This window comes from Polyodon spathula, chromosome 7, assembly GCF_017654505.1.
Source record: "Polyodon spathula isolate WHYD16114869_AA chromosome 7, ASM1765450v1, whole genome shotgun sequence".
Lineage (NCBI taxonomy): Eukaryota > Metazoa > Chordata > Actinopteri > Acipenseriformes > Polyodontidae > Polyodon > Polyodon spathula.
In genome coordinates this window covers 25,509,132-25,532,461 of record NC_054540.1, presented here as the reverse complement: position 1 = coordinate 25,532,461, position 23,330 = coordinate 25,509,132, and the positions used below count along the sequence as shown (strand labels likewise).

Here is a 23,330-nt window from a genome sequence, read left to right as displayed (position 1 = left end):
TTCAAGAGCCTAAAATAAGCATACTTTACATTCTAGCCAGGTCAGCAACTGTTAACCTAGATTATCTACATGTGGGAAATGCATAAAGCAGAGGTCTGTCAGAGTACTGTCAGTGTACCCTGCATGGTATAAGGATGAGATGCTGAATAATGCTGTCATATCAGCAATGCTAATGGAGATGTTCAGGCAACTGCAGACAAATTGGAAGCAGGGGAGAAGAACTAACAGTGAATACAATGAAGAACATCATGCATTTCAGCAGATAAGAAGGATCCATGCAGCACAGGATGATTGACATCCACAAAGCAGTTTGCCAACACCACAAACCTCTTCCTCCTCCCAGTCAATCAGGTCCCAGTCATAGGCAATCACTGCACGCCTTCTTTTCCAGAACTCCAAGAAGACTGTCGCTGGAAGAATAGCATTTGAATTCCATTAGCAACAGGAAGACATCATGGTAGGATAAGTGGGTATGATAATGGGAAACTATCCAAACACAAAGTATGTGGCTCTGATTTGGACAGTTTCATATGTATAGCTAGACATATAATGGAAACTGAACAAATGGATGAGTTTTAAAACATTACATTCACAAGGTTCTGTTACTCAATATTTTCCCCATCTTGTTCACAATTCCAATGTCGCCCAACTACTAAAACCAAATAACAGATCAAGGGGGCTGAAGATCAACAGGCCAAATCAGTTCCTGCTGTCAAGTGAATCTCCTCTTGTCACCCACCAAACCTAAGCAACAGGTGTCCCCAAGGGTCCAGTCTGGGAAATCTCTGCATGGACTCAGCTTCTGATGAGCACGATGAGGTGAACTAGCCTCAGTCGACATTCCCCCCTAACCTTGTGAGAGGCCAACGCAGCTCTCCCTGTGAGTCCCCAGTGAAGATCTGTAAATCAGTGTAATCAGAGTTCGAACGAGGTCCACCCTAAAAAGCATCCTCAGAGAAACTGTAAGTGTGAAAATAGTGAGGTAAACTGAACGATAACAAGACTGTAAATTGTACCATTTATAGTAAATTTAATGTTCCCTATGTATGTAATATAAAAAAATAAATACAACTAGAACTGCCAGGCAGTTTTACTTCTCCCAAGCCCCAGTATCAGTACCCATCTAAGCGTGTTTAGTTCTCAATGTAAAAAGTTTAAAATCAGCAACTTCAACTGTTCCACAGAAGAAAATTTTGAAAGGTTTTTTTTTTTTTTTAAATGCATCAGGCAGCCATCTTGTTTAACGCGAGTTTCTTAAAAGTCAGGATCATGCTTGTGAAGTTTTGAGTTAGTCAAGTAAACTGTTTGTCAACTGAGGCAGTTTTAAATTTCAGACGTAAACATACACCTGGCGGCCATCTTATCTTATAAAACATAACCATTTCGACATATTTGTATTCCATTGTTACTGGGACAATAACTACCATGTTTGGAGTTTGTTGGTCAAACAATGTTCAAATAGCAGCAGTTTGCTGTTAAGGGCGCATTTCGATAAGATTTGTGGCAGCCATTTTTACATTAAAATTTATTGCAGAAACTTCTGCTTCGCAAACTTGATGCGGGTTTGGATGCCGATTGATGTAAGCCAAGTTTCAGATCAATCGCTTTCGAAGATTTCGAAAAGTTTTATCAAAAAATGCGTCACGGCGCCAATTGCAAGGATGCAGCAGCAAACTTTGGCTTGAAAGCCTAATTATGGGTAAGAACAGGTTCAAGAGAGAACAAAGAAAAGTGTTTCCTGAAAGTATTACAAGGTACTATAAGGGGAAGATGCAGTAAACTGAAGCGATAAAGGAAAAATCATAGAAATGGAGCAGCATTGTGTTTTGGGCCTAATGGCCTTTTTTCCTGTTAATATTTTGTGTATGTTTTTATATGAATGTTTCATGACAGCCCACAGTTTGATTTGTAATAAGAAACTGTTCCTCTAGCTCCTAAGTTGTTGACATGATAGAATGCTGTGGAGTTCAGTTTGCTTGGGCTGAAAGTTCCCGCTGCTGGATTTTTTAAATGGAAAGTGAGTGTACTTATCCTTCATGTAGCATTGCCTTTTGCTGGCTTGTCGCCGATATGCTAAAAAATAGAAATTCAAGGGAAAACTTTGCAAACTCTGCCTTTCACAGCCTCGCTATGGAATCCAGCAGAGGAATGTTACACAACACTATATTAAGAACATAAGAACATAAGAAAGTTTACAAACAAGAGGAGGCCATTCGGCCCATCTTGCTCGTTTGGTTGTTAGTAGCTTATTGATCCCAAAATCTCATCAAGCAGCTTCTTGAAGGATCCCATGGTGTCAGCTTCAACAACATTACTGGGGAGTTGATTCCAGACCCTCACAATTCTCTGTGTAAAAAAGTGTCTCCTATTTTCTGTTCTGAATGCCCCTTTTTCTAAACTCCATTTGTGACCCCTGGTCCTTGTTTCTTTTTTCAGGCTGAAAAAGTCCCTTGGGTCGACACTGTCAATACCTTTTAGAATTTTGAATGCTTGAATTAGGTCGCCACGTAGTCTTCTTTGTTCAAGACTGAATAGATTCAATTCTTTTAGCCTGTCTGCATATGACATGCCTTTTAAGCCCGGAATAATTCTGGTCGCTCTTCTTTGCACTCTTTCTAGAGCAGCAATATCTTTTTTATAGCGAGGTGACCAGAACTGAACACAATATTCAAGATGAGGTCTTACTAGTGCATTGTACATATTGATCCTGAGCTCAGGATGCAGCTCACTTGACTCACATATGCTAGAAGGTCACAGGTTCAAATAGCACTGCAAGGAAAACATTGACCCAATCAATCTACTGATATCAAGCCATGGTGTACTGGGAGATTGTGGCAGTTAAGATGCTGTCATTCAAACTTGGATGCAGAGCTAATAATTCCTGTTAGCTTCATGCTTCTGAATAGTATTTGTAAGAGTATAGCAATTGTATTGACCTCTGATGCAAATTAAATAAGCTTCATAACTCCACCGTAATGCATGATCTCCTTGTACATCAGTTCAAGGACACAGCCTATGTTCTTTTCAGACAGGGTCCAATGGAATGCATTTTGAATTGTAAAATGTGGGATCTGCTTGTCGTGCATTGTAAGACTACATAAAATCAAAAGGGTTATAAATGACGAGTAAAAAGTAGAACTTAATAAAACAATATTTTGTGTATTGAACTGCTTGAACAAAAACTTTCATCTCTGTACTTTATTTTCAATGAGAAATCAATACTTAAATGAGTCTTGTCTATGACTATTATTTAGCCTGCAGAGATATACACTGAAGGTAATATATCCCGAAGATGAACCTTAAAACAAACAGTGCTTTATGGACAATGCCCTTTAAGAGCACATGTTACAAAAGTCCAGCTGATTCAAAAGTGTGCTTGGTAGGCCTTTTAAAGCAAGATTACAAACTGAGTCACATGGCCACCTAGCAAATCATTGCCAAAGTTGTGTAATCTCTAGATCTGGATTTCATGTATTAGTTACTATGTCAATATCATGTATTTGGGAATGTGCAAACCTTTTATTTTTCCTTTAATTGTTTACTATGGGTTGAGCTTTGGTTTCTGGGACTGACCTAAAGAAAGCACAACTGTGAGCAGTGTTTCAGAAATGGTGTTTGAAATCTCAGGAAAAGTGTTAATATTGTTGGTTATTTCTCATACCTGTAGACATTAATGCATACTGGAGGACAAGCTGGTCTGATTAGGATAACCTGTTCCTGTATGGTGCGTTCTGTTTTTGGAAGGTTCCAGAATATTTTGCACTTTCTTAATCCTATCAAGGTGGGTGGAAAACAGTATATGTATTTTTATTATTTATTGATTAAATAGAAAATATAAAAACTATACATATAAGTTTTAAAAAATCTATTTAAAGTGGGACTATGCAGGGACCCCTGTGACAAGTTATATATATATGCATACACCATGACAAGGTGCTAACATGCAGTGGGAGAAGTTCAAGGACTATGGGTTATTTTTGTACCCAGCGTTAGCACAAGACATAAAGTTCACTTGTTTTCATCTGTAATACATTAATTGTGTGTATTTCCTACTTCCATGTTATTATCTGAGGTTATGAAAAGCAATGACTCTCTACATTGTATTGCCCAATACATTGAGACTATTGTGTCACATATACATTCTGCTGTTCTCATGTTTCTGTGATCTAGCTTATATCAGCCCATGGATTCTCCCAGAAATGCAACAGCTGTTCTGAAAGAGCAACACACAACCTGGCTTTCTTTCAAAGACATCACAGTATATTCAGGTGAGAAGAATTGAACGAGATCCAACAAATGTATTTTACTTAAGTTCATTCAAACTTTTTCTTCCTGAAGCAGTGCAGTGTTTGTGAACACTGGTTGATTGACAGCACTCTTCATTTTCAATTGTTAAATCAGGTAAAGCCCTGCAGCCCTCCAATAGTTAAATCAGGTCAAATGGAGGCAAACACAGTTCAAGCCTTCTTACCTGGCCAGCTCATATCATCCACAATCAGCCTCTTGGGTGAGAAGGCTATTCATTCAGCATAGTTCTTAATAGGCTCATACAAGGCACAACTGCAATTTTCTTCATGGCTAACTATGTAGCTGATTTCTCCTATCGATTGTGAGTCTTGAAGCATTATAGAACATGCCTACAATATTTGCAAGAAACACATTACATAACTTTTGCTGTAACCTGTGTTTTGTGTATCATTGCAATATAATCCCAATTTCTCGGTCGCATTCTCCAGAAAAAAAGATGATTTGTCTTAAGAGCATCATAGTGAATAGAGATTCGTGCTTCCTCATTTTTCTGTAATCACAGATACGTTTTTATGCTGCGCTGTACTCTTTACACACTGCTGAGATAAAAAATATGAAGGTGCTGAAAACCAGAGGCTATGAAAACATGAACAGGTCTAAAATATATTGTAATTTGATAAACTAGAACAGACACCCAATTAATTTAAAACAGAATATATATATATATATATATATATATATATATATATATATATATATATATATATATATATTCTTTTAAAAATAGATGTAGACATCTGACGTTAGATGCAATTCTAAATGTTTACAAATGACTTTCATATACCATGTGACACAGTCGTGTTCTTGTATGATTTCTTGATGGGACACTTCATTCATAAAGGGACGGTGGGAAGTAAGTATAAATTAATTTGTAATGTCTTCTGTCTATGTTTTATTCTTTACAGAGGACTTGAGATAAAATACAACTTTCGAAGCGTTTGGACGAAAAGTTTTTAGTAATGTTTTCAGAAAAGTAAAAACGAGATTTTGGAACATGACATACTTGTACTGTAAGGATTAAAAAAAGTACATTTCACCAGTATCTCCATGGTAATGCTCAGTCACAAAAGGTAACCATTAGCAGTAAAACAAATAATGAACCAGATTTCTATTTAGATAGCTGTGTAGTCGTTATTTTGTTATTACTTGGTCTATATTTACGATATATAATAATCGTTGTATAATTTGTGTCGTGATAAAGACCAAATAAAAAACAAACTACAAAACGAAGTTAGATTTTTACACATAGAGAAACACCGTACCGACTCCGGGGACGTGTAATTTATGACATAAACACAAAGAAAACTTTGTTGTTTAAATTTAAGTTTGTACTAGATATGGCAGGGTTGGTTTTAGAATCCCCTTTCTGACAAGACAGGTGGTCAGCCATTACTTGATTTATTCATTATCAGTAAGCCCTTTGTTTGATAACAGTGTTTTGTTTAGCATTTTTGTATATATTATTTTGTTATGTGCCCGTGCTCTACCATGGTTAGTCACCTGGTTGTGTTTTTGTTTGTAAATAAAACTTGCATGATGTGTCAACAACAACTTCCGTGCCTCTCCAATCTTTACAGTGGCAGATAATCCACACACCCTATCACGAACCCTATTACAATCTTTTCTAGGTTGTTTATTATGTTTTATTTTATTTTTTGTCTGACAGGAGGCAGCATAATTGTTACTCTGGGTATCTTTACCTTCCTTCTTCAGCTTTTAACTATGGGCCTTGTCCTTTATAAATGTTGGAGATATGATAAAAAGAAAAAACAGGAATATTGTCTTTCTCAAAACAGCCTTTCAACAGAAAAACTAACCCTTAGTGGTAAGTAAAATATTTTATTTCTGCTTTCTTTTGAATATTAGATTACAACTATTACTATTATAATTAACTTTTACAGCAGGTGATAAATCTGAACCAAATGGACTGAGTCAGTCTATATTCTGATTTATATTTATTAATAATAATAATAATAATAATAATAATAATAATAATAATAATAATAATAATAATTAGATTTAGTTTAGTAATTTTTAGATTTACAGCATTTGGAATACTCCAAAAGATGTTGATACTGTAGTTGTACCAAATAGATTTTAAGATAATGTCAAAAACAAATATGTTGCGTTCGCAAAAGGTTCACAAACTATATCCAGATTTTTGCAATTGCACACCCAGTGCAGACATAATATCTGCCACTGTCTTTCATGTACTTTTATCACAGGCTTTAATGTCTTACCGGCACCATGGTCACACATCAGTTATCAATCCTGTGATGATGTGAAGCTCCTTACAAGCTCAAAAAAAGGGCCTAATCCAACAATTCTGATTATGAGCTGCATTACAGGAAATATTGTAGCAACTAGGGATGTTCAGAAACTCATTGCTTGTACTCATTATTGTCTTTAAGAAGTATCTATCGGCAGACATTCAATAAATCTAATTGAGTTTCCAATTGAATACCAATGGCAGTGTTCTAAAAGTCGTTTGGAAGCCGATTTTCCTCTCATCTGGGGTGCTGATATTTTTACTTGCCAGTTTACGGCAAGTCAGTAAAGATGTCAGCACCCCGGATGTGAGGAAAGTAATCTTCTTTGAAACATTCAATGCTGAAGTCAATTGCCATTGACTGAAATCAACAAGTTCATGAATGGATTTATTGAATACAGTACCTATCGATAAATACTTCTTAAAGACAAGAACAAAAATGAGTAAAGTTTTGCTATGCACCCTGAGTTGCCATCATGTGCAAAGGGAGTGAAATCTAATTCAAACCAGCGCTAGAATAGAAAACGTTACCCGAAGAAGAAGAAGAAATGTGTCACGTTAATAAAATGTAGCCTGTTAATAAAATGTAGCATTACAAGATCTCTTAATGCTCCTGAGTCCCACATGTCCTTGAGTCTAGCACCTGCTTATACAGATATAAAACAGTCACATAAAGAAAACAAATGGTGACAGAGCAGGTTTAAGTAGGGCAAGAAATGACACACAATAAATGTGGGGGAGGTTCGGTTTCTCCTCGTTGCGTATGTTTATTTGATTTTTCAGGATTTTTTTCTTCACTTATTGTGGATTTTTACTTGCCAAGGCTGCTTGAACTACAACAGAACTAGAGCTTTTGCAAAGAAAGTGCACATTTTCTAATGGTGTAGCAAGAAAAAACTGATGCCATTTTTTCCATCTGTAAAATGAAGCTTATAAAACGTGATCTCATCTCATTCCAATATCAAACTGGGGCTGTGTCGGTGCCATTCAATCTGCAGATGGACAACGCACAAAGGTCCAAAATAGTTGCCTTTTGAAACTGAATTTAATTGAAAGCTCATCACAGCGACTGAGCCAGTGAAGTATTTAAATTCGTACTGTCACAGTTCAAATAACATACATATCAAACTGCTGCCTATTGAAACTAACAGGACTGATTAAAAGTGGCAAAGGTAAACAAGGCACTAGATGCAGAAAGGAGCGGTTACAGTTTTTGTTGTTCTGAGTAGTTTCGTTTTGTTTTGCTAGATTTACATACCGTTTCTTGAAGTGCGCTTGCTTTATAACAAGGTTTAATTAGACAATGTACTGAATTTAGCTTGCTTCAAGAAATGTATTTAAAAAAAAAAACAACAATTGAATACTCAACTGTGCAGCTTTCCACATCTGTAATAACCAATCTATCAAAACATCCAACTCAAATGTTCATGTTATTGTCTGTCTGTCAGACAGTGTGGGTGCTGTCCAATGTGGGTTATGATGCTTTTATCTGACAGCAATCATGTAAATGATCCTCTTCTCTGTCGCCATTACAGTTAAAGGTAACAGCAAGTGCCTGAGCAGAGAGATCTATCGGTGCCACATTCCTGATGAGGAGAATCAGCAGTGGAATGTCTTTTCAAGTTCTCCACTTATTTATCAGAACAGTTTCCAGCAGCAGTATGAGGTGTATTATACAGAGATAAATCATTAAACTAAAGGACATGTTCAGTGGACCTGCATAATAAAGCAGGTGACAAAGATAATATGCCACAGCCAACAGTGTTAAAGGTCTTTAAAGAACAAACAGTTACCCAACCATTGCAAGCAATTCCACAAGGATGAGGTAAAGTATAGATTTTAGTTATATCCCTATCTGTTTAAAATAAAAGAAAAAACAACAAGTGAGTAAAAAATGGAGATGGGCTCATATACAGTCGCAGACAAAGGTAAAAAAAAAAGAGAAAAACCACAAAGAAAATAAATTCAAATTGTTCTATTGAAAGATATAAATGAAAGTAGCGATTCTGCTTTATAATAAAACACCACATTATTTCATCACATGCATACAATTTAAAAAAATGCAAAAAGTTATTTCATACTTTGACAAGAGTATCTGGGCACCCTTTCCTGGCATCTTTCCGGAGATATTTTTGCCCATTCTTCAGCACATACAGCTTTGAGCTCTGCAATCGACTTAGGTTTCCTGTTTGCAACAGCAGCCTTCCAGTCAATCCACAACACCTCGATGGGATTCAAGTCTGGGGACTGAAATGACCAATCCATAACTGTAATCTTCCTTTTTTTCAGATATGTCTTTGTAGACTTCGCAGAATGCTTAACCTGCTAGAATACAAACTTCCGTTCAATAAGCCTTCTAGCACTGGGTAACAAATGACAATGCAAAATTTATTGATATTTTGCAGCATTCATGGATCCTTCTACAATAGAAATGTCACCAGTGCCTGAGGAAGAAAAACAAGCACATACCATCAAACAACCTCCACCATGTTTAACACTGGGAGTGATGAAGTTTTCTTTAAATTCTTCTTCCTCCAAACATTATTGCTTTCTTGGTGAAACAAGTTTTTTGGATTTGTCTGACCATAAAATTTGGTTAAAAAAAAAAAATGATCAGGCTTCTTCAAGTATTCAAAGGCAAACTCCTACCGCTTTCTTTTGTGTATTGTTTTTAACAAAGGTTTGCGTCTTGGTTTTCACCCATGGACATTCATCTTGTTAAGATATCATTGAATTGTTTTGATCGTGACTTTCTTGACCATCTTCTCTTAATTTGTGTCAAATCTTATGCAGCAATCTGAGGATTTTGCCAGGCTGCTCAAACGATTTTTCTTCCAGATTTTGCAGAAATCTCTTTGTCTTCCACATGTGGAGCTAGTTGCAGTAGTTCCTGTTCTCCTGTATTTGCCAATTATTGGCACACAGGGCTTTTCGGTAAAGCAAGTCTTTCTGCTATTTTTCTCCTTTTTTCGTTGAGTGATATCGCTGCCATTTTGAGATTGTTGCTGTACATTTTGGTTTTAACCATTTTTGTTGCTTTAATTTACAAAATGTATTTATTTTTCAACACTTGATGATTATGTATTTCTTATTTATCTATTCTATAATTATCATAAGGTGTTGGTTTTCAATCATGATAATTGTGAATATCAACTAATGGGTTTCACTCAAATAATGTTGATTGCCCAAATGCTTTTGTCAAAGTATGAAATTAGTTTTTTCATGTTATTTTTAATTCTATGTATATTATGTAATGCTTTGTTTTATTATAAAGCTGAACCTCTGTTTTAACTTATATCTTTCAATACAACAATTAGAAATGATAGAAATCACTTTCTTTGTAGTTCCTCTCTTTTTTTAACTGCCCAAATACTTTTGCTTGCAACTGTATATATGAGTCCCCAAAATTTAATGTTATAGAATGTGTGTGTGTATAGGACAGGTCCTAAAGGGCAGATACAAAAATAAAAACACAGTTGAGAGCAGGCCTGAGTGAAGAAGTTCTGAAGAAAGTGTTAAACTATTGAGAGAAGATTCAAACAGATTAACAGTGTGAAGAACTAACTGAAATGCCGAGAATCTGGAACTAAGTCACGCTTTCTTCCATTTCTGAGTAAAACTGAAAGTTCACTTAAAGGAAATCAAAGACTGCTACAAAGGGTTTGACCCAGACTGCTGGAGTAAAGTGGGACCTGAAAACTGGAAAAAAAGGGTATAATGTGCTGATTTTAAAGAACAAGAACACATTGCTAATAATCTGCACTAGTATATACGTTTATACTTTGTTGGTCTATTAAATGAAAATACCAAAATCTTTCCCAGCTAAAATTACAAGAATGTTTAATTGTACCACATTTGGACTGATACAATGCAAGAATTACACATGCTGCTTAAATTACTAATAGGGTGTTATGGTTCTCAGTGCTGACTTAAAACTTACCCCATACTGCCATGAAAACAGCAAAAAAGACAGTTGCTCCGTTGTCAAAAAGATGTGTAACCTGCAAAAAAGGATTGGAGTTAGAAATCAAATCCTTCACATAACAAATACAGTAAAACTAACAGAAGTTAGTCATATTCAATGTGCAGGGCATGTACATCTGCTGAAAATCCGGAGGCTGCTATATTTTTAGAAAGCAGTCTTTGTAAATTTTGTCTCTGAATAGCAGTTTTATTCAATCTTGTTTATAAACTTTGCTGTCATTTTAATTACTGTATATTTATTGATTCATGCTATGGCCTTTTGTGTGTGAGGAAAAACTGACAAAGCTGGGAAAATGAAGAACGGTAAACCTCAGATGAATGATACATTTATTTATGGTTAATTAAGCAATAGGATCCTGATTAGAAGATGTTACTGTTTGGTAGTTAACCATGTTAGGAAAGTAAGAAGGTAAGGTCCTTTTTTTACCTTTTCAATGTTTTGCTTTCCTTCCATCTCACTTTTTTAAAAGCTAGATATTCTATGTGAATGATCCGCAGTTATCTGCCTTGTGGTAGTGCCCTGCAATACATTGTCTTAATTGGTGTATTACAGTTATAATGTTTCTAATCTGAAGTCTGTGCTCATTTATCATAAATAGCACTCTAGTTTGGAAACACTTCAAGCATTGGTATTAACAGTAGTACTGTCTGTAACCTTATGCACACTGTATTTAATTTAGGGTCATGAGACAACCCCAGAGATCATAATATTGCTGTGGGCATGAAAAGCATACACAAAAATAAAAGCTGTTAGAAAAATTAGAAACACTAGAAATTGTAGGTGGTAGTATTATGAGAAAGGGCCAATCTGCCATGGGCTATATGAATGATCCAGTGTGCTGATTAAGTAAGAGGACTGAAGCTTTGGATATGAGATACAACTCCATAAGGCAAAGTACCAAAGCTTGAATTTTCCATGTCCCCTTAATAAGTTGTGTTGAAAATTCCCCTTCATTAAGGTTATGCAATACGACAGTTAATGTTGTTTAACAGTAAAGGGGAAATCGGAAATGTGTGCAATTATAATTTTGCATTAAAACTTGTAATGCACTGCCCTTGTAAAGACCAAAAACTAGATGCACTGAGTTTCATGTAACGATATCCCAGTGTGTAACAAAACTTACTTTTACAAGAAGCTGTGTAGGTAACTTACATAAGAGAATACATAACCTTGAATGTGTATGTGGCATTACAGTGACTGCAACCTTAATAGCAAAATGTGTCCCTGCTTAATCTGCAGGAATTACCCATAAAATAAACACTGAGCTCTGCATCACTGGGAGGCTAATGCCTACACTCCACCCCCAGGAAGTGACTGAACACTGCAGTGAATGAACACCCGTGGGTTTTCTTCTTTAGCGATTGATAAAGAAGAAAATAGCAAGACTGGTGATTTAATCCTGAAATAACCTCCTGTTTGAGAACATTGGGTTCTGAATTTAATTTTGCAGCACAAACACTAAAAATTTAAACCGGAATAATCGCATTTCTAAAAGAAAAAAAGAGTGCTACAAGAGGAAAGTAATAATAGGGTGCTGTAGTAGTTGTGAGGTTTCTCCATAATAAATAAATGTGAGGAGTTCATCAAGAGTATCCACCTACATTTGTAAATGGTAAATCTGCTCTGTACTTTTGTATGTGTGCTATACCATGGTTTTTACAAAGCTTTATTAAGCAGATGGAAATATGTAAGACAGCCAAATTAAAATGTTCACATATAAAAGAGATATTTTCTCAATGCACCCCAGAGTAAACAACTGTAATTAATAATCAGCGTAAAACCAACAGGCTCAAATAACACCCTTCACTGTATGCATTGCACAAGCCACTGATCACATGAAAAAATAAGTACAATAAAGAAAACCTGTTATAAGTTACATGGAACACAGTACCTTGGCATAGACACAGCTGTCTGACAGTTTCATGTAGGGACAGTACTTATCACACAAAGGACACATTATAATATCGCTTGCTTGGCAGACTTCTTTACTGGAAGAACAAATACATTAATTACATTTTATTATAAAGCAGAAAAGAACCCCCCCCCCCCCCCCCCCCCCCCCCACATTGTTAAATGAGTAACAACTCAGAACATTTGGAAGCATGTAGTGTAGACCTTTTTACAGAATCCTGCACATCTATTAACTCTAAGATGTTCACTGTCATCATAGCCCTACATTACCAATTCTTACATGGTCATATCTGATAGAAATATGTAGCTTCATTACAAGGATGAACCACTTTACTTAGATACAATACTTATTTGAGGTGTGTGAATACTTGCCTTCAATAATTATTTATTGACAGATATTTAATAAATCCATTCATTAATGTGTTGATTTAAAAAAAAAAAAGCTGTCCTTCCTTCACCTTTACAAATGAATACCAATCAATGGCAATTAACTTCTGCATTGCATTGAGTGTTTTAAAAGCTGATTAGAGGTGAATTTTCCTCTCATTCGGGGCAGTGACATTTTACTGTGGTACTGTCGTATAGGAAATTGACAATTAAAATAATGTTAATTGTCATGTAAGGCCTTGGTATGGCAGTACAGCAGTAACAATGTCAGTGCACCAGAGGAGAGGAAAATTTGCTTCTTATCAGCTTGCAAAACAATTGTAAAGGTGAGAAGGACAGTTTGTCTGGTTTTGAAATCAACACATTAATGAATGGATTTATTTAATGCCTACTACCTGTCAATAAATACTTCTTAAAGCTAATTATGAGTACGGGTAACACCCCTAGCACTTACAGAGCATACTGTATGTTTCAGTTCCTCTCTGCAACACGGCAATTCTTAGAACCTCAGTGGTTATATAACATGGTGATATACAGTATAACCACCCTATGCAGTCAGCCTGATTCTGGCCTAATCCATTAATGTTACCTGACTTGACAATAATCCAGGGTGAAGACTCCATACAGAAATACTATCAGTCCCACAAAGGCAGCTGGAAAAAGCATTCCAGTGTACCAGCCAAGCCAGGCAAAGTACAGACCGATCTTCTCACCAAAATATTGCCTGCGTTGAAGAACAACATTTAGTCAACACATGTACAGGCTCTACATCTATAAAGTGAATAGATAATACTTTCTCTAAATAAACCCTAAAAATGTAATTTATAACAGGTCTACAGGTAAGGAATATACTTTGTAATGCTGGTAACATAGTAAACAATAACATCCACCGCTCCTATTTCCTTCCGCCCACACATGTTACATAAAGGTCTTGCCATGGGGGTCTTGTCTTTGTTTATATATGTTACAAGCAAATCTTATTGACAAAGAAACGGCGTAAAAATAAGTCTTTGCTGTATAACAAGGATTGTGTGTGGTGGACCAGCAGTGTCAAAAACCTTCATGTGCAGGAGGGTGGCAGCACAGATAACATCCGCCAAGGAAAACTGTGGTCACGAGAGACTAAGCCAATGTACTGGAAGGAAAATAATAAATAGATGGCCAACACCCATTTCACCAGTGCTAGTCGTACTTAGGGCTGTCTGAAGTACTGCAGAGTTTACCGTACAAGATCCAGAGGTTGGTATTTATACCAGACTCCCCACCAGGCCCAGCACTCATACAGCAGGTGTCTGTGGTTGTCTGCTCCGTGGGTCCTTATTGAGTTCTTACTCCTGTAACTTCCCTGGAAAACAGCATAGAGTCTTAAAGATCTTAATCTATTTTTACTTAAGTTAAATACATTATTTATTGTTAGGATTAGAGTATAATGGCAAAAAGATACTTAGAAAAAAAAAGCACAGGGTATTGGCAATAAATGTTAAATCGAAACTACATGGAAATAAAGCAACAGAATATGTACACACAGGAATATCTGTCAATTAATCCATAATAAATAATAAGAATACATCACCTCATGAAGTGGAAAGGCTGCTTCATAGGAATTATTGCTCAGCAGACGGTTAAGTCCTAGGACGGCAGTAATAAAGATGTTTTCTGATTTTTGTTAATACAAGAAAAATTTAACAAAACGGCCTCCAATTGTCAGTGTTGTGGCAAGGTGTATGATAAATTTAAACAGGCAACTTTAAGTTAACCATGGACAATATAACATGTTTGATCCCAGTTTTTGTCAACTGTAAAATAACAGCTGAGTGAGCTATCCTTTCACCCTTTGTACTTGTAAATTTACTTTCTTTTAATTAAACTGGCTCAAAAGTACAAAAATAAACTGGAGGATGATTGCTGCACCGTACATATAAACAAAATAAATTGAGGATTGATTTATTTCAATTAAAAAAAAAAACATAAAAAGGGAAATTAATTCAAATTCCATAAATGCGTGGACACTTACTTCCATTACTCGTGTCTTTACTGCTAAAAACTTTTGTGCTGTTGAGAGGCTTGGTAATGATTTCAGTGCTATTACAATTAGACAGATGTTGTGTGGGAGAGATACTGGTGATTGTTTGGCTCATAGGATTTGTTTACTTGTAAAGGCCTGTCTTTAACTTGTGGGACACCGATGCAAGCAAGGGTTTGGTTAATGGATGATGGAGTAAGAGCTGGAGACTATTTACAAACATAGGGATGATCAATTATGTGGTACAGTATATTTAGCTTCCACTGCAAACCTAGGGTGAATGTCAAGCCATTTAACCTTACTGTATATCAGCTTTAAAGAGTAAGTTGCGGGGCTCCGAAAAAAACAAAAAAACAGCGTTATACATGCCCAAGTGTTGCTACAACTATTGAAATAACGTACCTGTAGTTTCTTTTCATTGCTAACTTCCTGACAATGTTTTACACTTTCACCTTTAAAGTCTGCTTCAAAGCTCTTTTCAGAATGTTCACTATAGTACACTTATATAAGAATTATTGCCCACATTGTCAAACAAGGAATGCAGCAATAACAATCCATGATGTGGCATGGAACAGACAATCCAGTGCACTACAGCGGACATTATGGAAAGAGCTTTGAAACAGACTTTAAAGTTATTAGTGTAAAAAGTTGTCAGGATGTTAACAATTAAAAGAAAAGTGACAGGTATGTTACTTAAAGTTGTAGCACACGTGGGGATGTATAATGCTGTATTTTTCAGAACCCTGCTACTTAGTCTTTGAAGATGTGTAAAAAAAAAAAGAAAAAAAGAAAACCCAAATATAACTGCAGCTATGTGGTGCTAAAACTGCTGACCTAAAGGCTGTGGATTCAAAGTATTAGTAGATTAAAGAAGGATTTAACAAAGTGGGTTTGGTGGAATATCCTGGGTGTGGAGAAGAATCCCAAATCTCCGATTGCCATTTATTTTGACAAGCAAGTATGCATTTTTGAATGTCACACTGTTAAAATCAGCATTTATTTTTCACCTAGGATTTTTGTAGGTCTGTTCCTCACTCTGATGTTTATGTGTTAGATGTCTTAAGTTCAATTCAAGAGAGAAAATAGCTCTGTATAATAATACACGTTCTGGTGTGTACGCATTTCAGAATATATATCATATATATATATATATATATATATAATGTAACCTGTAAATAGAGATCTCCTCCAACAAGTAAAAATGTGTCACTAAAAAACTATAAGTTTCAGAACCCTTTAGAAGGTGCTTGTTAAGGTACAGTATACCTAGCATTTTTCAGAAAACTTTACCCACTTTCATTAAATTCTGACTCACCAATTTTATTCTTTCCTTCTTCATATTTGATCCTCTGCAGAATATGATGGACAATTCGGCTTCTTGTGGCATTATTAAAGAAAGTATCTTTGTTGTGTATAATAAAGCTGCAACAAGATGGAAGTTTTGATTTAACTGACACGCGGATTAATGTCTTATGACAAAAGCTTAGTTATGGTGTTTTAAGCAAGAGTAGTGAATCCAATAGAATATTTTTATAAGTATATATATTTTTTTAAAATTTGTACTATAAATACTACTTAAAATCTTCCCAATGCCTTTGAGCTGGCAAGCATTATTTGGTTTATTTATTTATTTAATATCTGTACTTGTGCCACTCTAATTGTGAAAGGATGTCAGTGCTGCCCCTTTATAACCCTATGTTTAAGACCTGTATTTTATAAGAAGCAGACATTTGTAGTTTTAACTTACACTGCAACACATGTTCTATTAAGTGTATGTAAAATGTGACAAATTGTAAGCTGTGCATATTTCAGTCAGATCTGTTTGGCAGTAGAGAAAACACATAGCTTCTTAAAGAGACTCTGATTTGCTTAAAGATCGGAGCTCAAAGCAATAAAAAATAAATATACTTGAACATTGCTTGGATAGACCTAGGGTTTATAGGTTTGCTCACACCAGCTAAATAATTCCATCCATGAAAGCCTCTGGCTGTCATTATTTTAGAAATAACAATATTGGAAAGGAAAGAAAAGTGGAGCTGTGGGACTTCCAAGTGAAGAATTAACCTGTCCAGAAAGGCTCTGAAAACAGAATTACTAACATGCATCACCCTGAGGGCTCAAAGGGAGGCAATGAGACTGAAGGAAGAATGTTAAATGAGCAACTGATAAAGGAAAGAAAAATATGTGGAAAACATGATGAAGCACATTTAGATCTGCGTTTGATTTGTATGCAATCAGCGGAGAAGTGCAGCCTGTGTGTAAAGGGAAGGGGGGGGGCTTTTTACTTTAATGAAAAGGGGGTTGAAAATTGAAGCCCTATGGACATAGGTGGAAAGAACCTGTAGGCATGACATTTGTATACCTGGGAGATAACAGTTACCAGTAGATTCATGCAAAAATCACAGTATAGAAAACAGCACATATAATAATTAAAACAAATAAAGACATTGCAGGATCCTATTAAATGTAGTCATGATGCATTTTTTGTTCTTTATATGGAATGACAATTATACATAGGAACTATCTAAGATAAATACCATACATTAAAATATTAATTTGCTATTGAGGCAATGCTGAAAATAGTATGAGCATTTGTAGAAATTTAATATGATGCCAAACCAAAACAATCCAAACTAAAACACACAGCTCAAAGCATGCTACAAAGAATGAGAACATAAATATTCAGATTACAGTGCAGAAAACAAAGTGAACAGCAAGCATGAGAACACCGCAGCCAGGTTCACTGTCTTTTGGTTTCCTTCGTTCAGATGTGTAACTATGAACTATCTGGCATAGAATGAAAAAAAATAGTTTTGTCAGTGTCTGCTTTTATTAATACTACTATTAAGCTTCTTAGCCCCATCCCTTTATTATTTTACCTTTAGCTGTTATGCACACTGCTTAACAACAAGTACTGCTTCGAGACAAACCAAAGCTATCAGATACATGTACAACATAATCAAATTATAATTAAAGAAAATAATAGATTGCACTTTGATTTTGACAGGAAAAGAATGTGTGATCTAAATAAAAATCTGCAGCTAAACACACTATGTTGAGTATTTTGAATGCTTCATTCAATTTGTGATCTTAGCTGGTATACATGACAGTGTTCAAAGTCACATTTGGAAAAGTCGGAACCGAACAGAGTCTTGGAATAATTGAAACCTACATTCTAGAGTTGGCACAGTACTGCATCTCAACACAACACTTTATCCACTGTACAACAGGGCCAGGCCCCCTTCCAGCAGGCTGGATGTTTGCATTAACTTGTACCAACTTTCAGCTGTGCCTTTATCCCTTGAAATTTAATGGATATCATTAATTCAGGGGGGGAAACGGTATATTTTTACAATGGCTCAGGCATATTTTCTGTGGTTTGTTTTTAGTAATTTTATTTTATATAAAGGTTACATCAAATTTCATTTTGAAAATACCTCTTTATTTTTGCAACTTTCAGAAAATCACTTGTTTCTTTTCCACACTACAACTATTGCATCACCTAGAATTTTAGTATTGAGACATAACTTTATAGTATGTCTCATGAACTATGTAAACATAATTTAGATATTTTATTTAATATCATGTAATCAAAGAAACTACAAACTAAGACCACAAAAGTCTACCGGAAGCCGTAACAGTAGCAGTGTTTCATGTTAGATTTTGAAATGCCACATTTTTCAATTTATCTTGGTGTTTTGTTAAGCATATGGAAAACTACAATGCGGTATGTAATTAAATATGTTAATGTAATATTATTCAGCAGGTTTCATTCGGCTTTATGAAACAAAATTAATGAATTATATACGGTGATGCTACACTTTTGGACATAGCTGCTGTCTTTATACTCGTCAGAGCATGTCTTTATAAAGAATAGGCTGCTTTAATTAAACAAAATATATTGGGTGATGCAGCTGGCTTCATCCCACTCAAGTCTTGCTGGATAAAAGGTTCAGTAAATGTGAAGACTACAATGTGTTTTTGATCACAGCTTTAACTGCCATTTCATGAAGCCTCCACAAAGATAGTGTTTATTTCACACCTCACTAAGTCTCTATTTATTAGAAGAAGAGTGCCAAAAAAAAAAAAGACACCATTTCAGTAGTGCTGATATTTGTATGCTGGATAAGACACCATACAGTATTTTTAAATAGGTTATGCCTCAGTGGTTCTTTTGGTCCCCTGCAATATATTGTGATCAAATTTGCTCATATACAGTGTACAGTGCTCCCTCTTTATAACGCTGCAGTTAGGAGTCTGTGCTATTTGTGTTCTGCCTAAAAATTCGATTTGTGTTCTGCCATTTGTGTCCTGCCTAGTGTAATGACACAGCGTAAAGACCCGGGCTCAGCTGCAGTCATGGCTACAGAGTTTTTAATCTCATCTCATTGACTGGGGACAGAATCCGTAAGGACAGTGTATCACACAACTGCCTGATATATCTATATTAAGTGAAGTAAGATCATTAAAAGATATATAATCTGATCATTTACGGCTACAGCCTTTTGTAGAATAGTTTTAATACTATGATAGAGCTTTACGATAGAGCTTTTAGTAACATAATTGAGATAAATGATAAGAAAGTCAAGTCTTAGCAAGAAAAGAGGACAGGACTCTGGAATGCTGTCATTTTGTAAAATAATTATGAACAAAGCAGGCTGTTATTGTCCTGTGCACTCTAGAGAAACACACCTGGTCAGGGTGTGGTCTGAACATTGCCCAGGAGATTACATTTGAGTTTCTGAATTGGAGCAAAGGGTTCATGCTGCACTATGACAGACTGGCTAGCTTCAAACACGTCAATAATCTTACTGCAGACTGCAAGAATCAGCTGGAAATGGACTTCAGCTCCTCAATATCAGTACTTCCCTGTGCTTTACCATACTAGCTTTACCATGCTTTCATGATGCTTCAATACACATGAGTAAATGAGTCTTCTAGTAAGAACACTTAATGTGGAACAATTATAAACAATAACAAGTTACAATTTTACAAGAGGAATAGCATATCCATATACAAATACTATTGGCAGGGGGGTAAATTCCTCCTTGCAAAAACACGTGGTGATGTGGCTGGAGTCATCAATTGAATAAATAATGAAATTATTAATTAAGGCTTCAGCCACAGGTGTGTAAATAGGGTGATCATGGGTGTTAGTATAGGTCAGGGGTCTCCAACCCCTGACCCTGGAGAGCTACTGTGGCTGCTGGTTTTCATTTCAACCAGTCTCTCAGTTACTTAACTGAACCAATTATTGTCTCCTTGCCGACACAGGGTATTATTGTATGTTTTTATATGAGTAAATTCTACTATTTTCTCCCTCCCTGTCCTCCATAGTAGTGGGTGTGGGGCTCTGGGTGTGGGGCTCTGTAAGGAGTTCACAGGAATAAAACAAATATATCCTGTAAAATCTGCCAAAAAAACAGACAGCCTTTATGTCTAGAAAGTGTAGTTATTTCCAAATGCACTGCACTAGAAATATCGTTAATTACACACAAAACCAGCATAGCCATATATGAATTTCTTTTTCTGTGGCCACTTCAACAGCATTTCTGATCTATAGATAGCAAGCAACAAAATAGCATTTCTGAGCTTCATTACTAGACCATTACTGCTTTCCTATATTGCTTAAATCAATGTTCATTGTGTCAATGGCAGCATGGTATGTTGGTTAGGGTAACATTTACAGTTATGATTTTCTATGAAGCACTTACTGGTGTATCCTCTGCTGACTGAAGGGGGCAGTGTAGCTGTCATTCTCCTCCAGGTCTGGTAAAGTCTCCTTGTCAAACTTCATTGGTTTTCGAGGCAGCCATCCTCGAAACCTGCTTATTCGTTTCTCCATCCTGTCACAACAGAAAAAAGCCATAAATGTATTAGAAAGGAAATAAGATTTATGGTTTTACATGGCGACTGATATATAGAAAACGTAATAAATACAACATGATGTAATAAATACCCTATAGGCTAAGTACAAATTGTAGATTTAAATAATTTATACTGCATTTATTAACATTTAAGCTTCCATAATCTAACAGGTTTACCATGCCTGTGAACACACACAGTCACGCACACACACAAACCACTGTCATATACCCAAGGCTGTAAGGCTCCCATCTCTAAATAAGTGCAGTAATGATTCCTATCATTTGCATTTGGTTTGCCCTTCAACAGCATTCAAAAGTTATTTCTCAACTGAATGCACTGAAAGTGATGCAGTTTCTCATCTGGGTAATCACTGTATTAATTCATAACAAGGACATAGGGACTCTTAGTTGGAGGACCATTTGTGCTTTACAATTTTACATACTGAATGCCCTGTTTCGATACAGTTTTAGAGACTGCCTGGCACATTGGGGGCATATGATTGTATGGATGTTCAACTGACAGTTCATTTCATGCAGCATGAATGAATTGCCATAGCTCTTTACAAACAGTGTGTTGATTTGGCATTTAGGTCACTTTCACCTAATGCTTGTAACAGTCAGCAAAACTTGCCTGTGAAGATCATACTAGGTCACATATTCTGTTTGCGAACAGAAAAACAATCTATCGAATACATTACAACCGCCGGTCAGCCTCTGTCTCATATCATACCCATTCCATCTCAGCTTTTATTATGCATGCATGTACAATACAGACGCAAAATAAGCAAATGACAACATGAAGTGACTTAACTGAACAATACCACCTTTTAAATTCACAACGGTAGTACAGTTACAAGCCAAGTAACTGAAAGTGAACATGATGACATTGCTTAATGGAAGATTTACTGAGGGTTTTATATGGCAGAGTCAGCTCCAGCTGTGCTCTGAAGATGAGTTACAAGATTAATGAAGCGAGGCCTACTGACACGGGTCGCACAAGAAACTGTTGGCATCACCTGTGATCTCCTGGTTCTCACCACTTGCTTCCTCATGTGTGCTACACATTATTTTCTGTTTACTATAATCATGATTGTTTTGATATTTTTATTTACATGTCATTAAAACGTAAAAGATGAACTGGTATGCTGATACAGGAGTAATGGCATTACCACACTACTGATACTGTCTTCATGTCCTTTGTGAACATCATATTTCAGAAAAAATCCCACTAGCTAGCCATGTTTGAACTGAATTGTGTATATAATTTTACAACTACTGTATGCACCATCACACACACAGTACTTAATTGAGACTTTCTTGTACATAGGGACCAGAAATGGTTATATGAGTAGTGTTTTTAAGAACCTTTATTTTTTATGTTCCTGTACACTACTTCATTGTACTAAGGCCCATAAACACACATAAGATCGACTTTTAAAATCCTCAAACAGTACTGCTAGGCTAACCACTGCTGGATGAAATCAAAGACAGACAAAGGTCATTTGAGATTTAAAGTCCAGCCATTGCTTTTCATCACACCAACCTGCTCATGAACTTGAAGCGCCGGTGCAGGTAATAGATTTTTCTCCTGGAAGAACAGCAAAAATGAAGCCAGTCGAGAAGAAAACCCATCATCAGTTACAGTAAGAACTAGCAAGGGAGGAAAGGAGATTGAAGATAGAAGCCTGTAAGAGGTGGAGGAAGAAAGACTAAAAAGAGAGGATTAGAGATTAAATATGAGAAAACATGTGCCTGAGGGTACTGATTGTAATGGATGACATCATTTACTCTCTTTTTCCTTCTTTCAAATGCTCCATCTTAGTTTAATTTCTCTAAGAGAGCTAACGAATTGGAAAAACATATCAAGTTTAATTCCATTCAGAGGTCATGTAAATTACTGCATTAACACATCATATGCAAAACAGCACCTTGAAAACATGCCAAGTCAGACTGTGCTGAATTTCAAATAGGATGTGGATGTACAATTACTGTCTGCCAGGCTACTGGGATGTAATCTTCCATTCTATATATGAAACAATAAAAAAAAAAAAAAAATGTGGCAGCTACTGCACGGTTCAGCAAAGCAGATAAGATCTGAGTAGGGGAGGCATGCATCCAATTAAATATTTATAAAATACTGAATGAACATGCATTTTCATGCCCCCTGAGGCCAAAGAAAAACTTTCATCATATCATAATAGCTTGATCTTTTCCGAATGGGGGGCGATGGAGGCGGTAAAGTGGTAAGGATAACTTTCCTTCCTCAAGGTAACACACTTTACGTGTGGTTTAACACTGGTTATCTTCTAATAGGGCATAAACAAAACCATCCAAAGTTTCCATTCTCTGTTTATAATAATGGATGATTATCCCTGTCCACCTCAGCTACAGCATCTCTGTGGTAGAAATCTGGAACCACAGTTTAATTGCCCAAACACAGTGTGTGCTTGTCATGTACCAAGATTAATCATTCATGAAAAGGGAAATCCTTGACAAAGCAGAGGCACTGTACCAGGAGAGTGGCTTCAAAGTACCTAAAACGCGTATATTTACGAATACAACCCAAATCAACTGCCGTTT

The 23,330-nt window shown here is 36.1% G+C and overlaps 1 protein-coding gene and 1 long non-coding RNA gene across 3 annotated transcripts in view; one reads left to right on the top strand and one right to left on the bottom strand.

The window, feature by feature from the left end:
* Positions 1 to 23,330, bottom strand: part of LOC121318422 (anoctamin-4) — a 68,699-nt gene that overhangs the window by 16,906 nt on the left and 28,463 nt on the right. The window contains exons 6-14 of one of the 2 annotated variants that reach the window (XM_041255064.1): positions 22,294 to 22,338; positions 20,598 to 20,729; positions 16,199 to 16,305; positions 14,434 to 14,489; positions 14,084 to 14,205; positions 13,450 to 13,584; positions 12,454 to 12,550; positions 10,518 to 10,578; positions 328 to 410 (exon numbers count right to left, since the gene is read on the bottom strand). In XM_041255064.1, coding sequence (XP_041110998.1) covers positions 328 to 410; positions 10,518 to 10,578; positions 12,454 to 12,550; positions 13,450 to 13,584; positions 14,084 to 14,205; positions 14,434 to 14,489; positions 16,199 to 16,305; positions 20,598 to 20,729; positions 22,294 to 22,338 — 838 coding nt within the window. Of the gene's footprint in view, positions 1 to 327; positions 411 to 10,517; positions 10,579 to 12,453; positions 12,551 to 13,449; positions 13,585 to 14,083; positions 14,206 to 14,433; positions 14,490 to 16,198; positions 16,306 to 20,597; positions 20,730 to 22,293; positions 22,401 to 23,330 lie in introns of both variants that reach the window. The other variant, XM_041255065.1, reaches the window with a different exon arrangement.
* On the top strand, positions 3,414 to 8,560 carry LOC121318423. The gene is made up of 4 exons (XR_005950609.1): positions 3,414 to 3,781; positions 4,171 to 4,268; positions 5,975 to 6,133; positions 8,113 to 8,560. It is a non-coding gene; the product is annotated as an uncharacterized LOC121318423 (long non-coding RNA).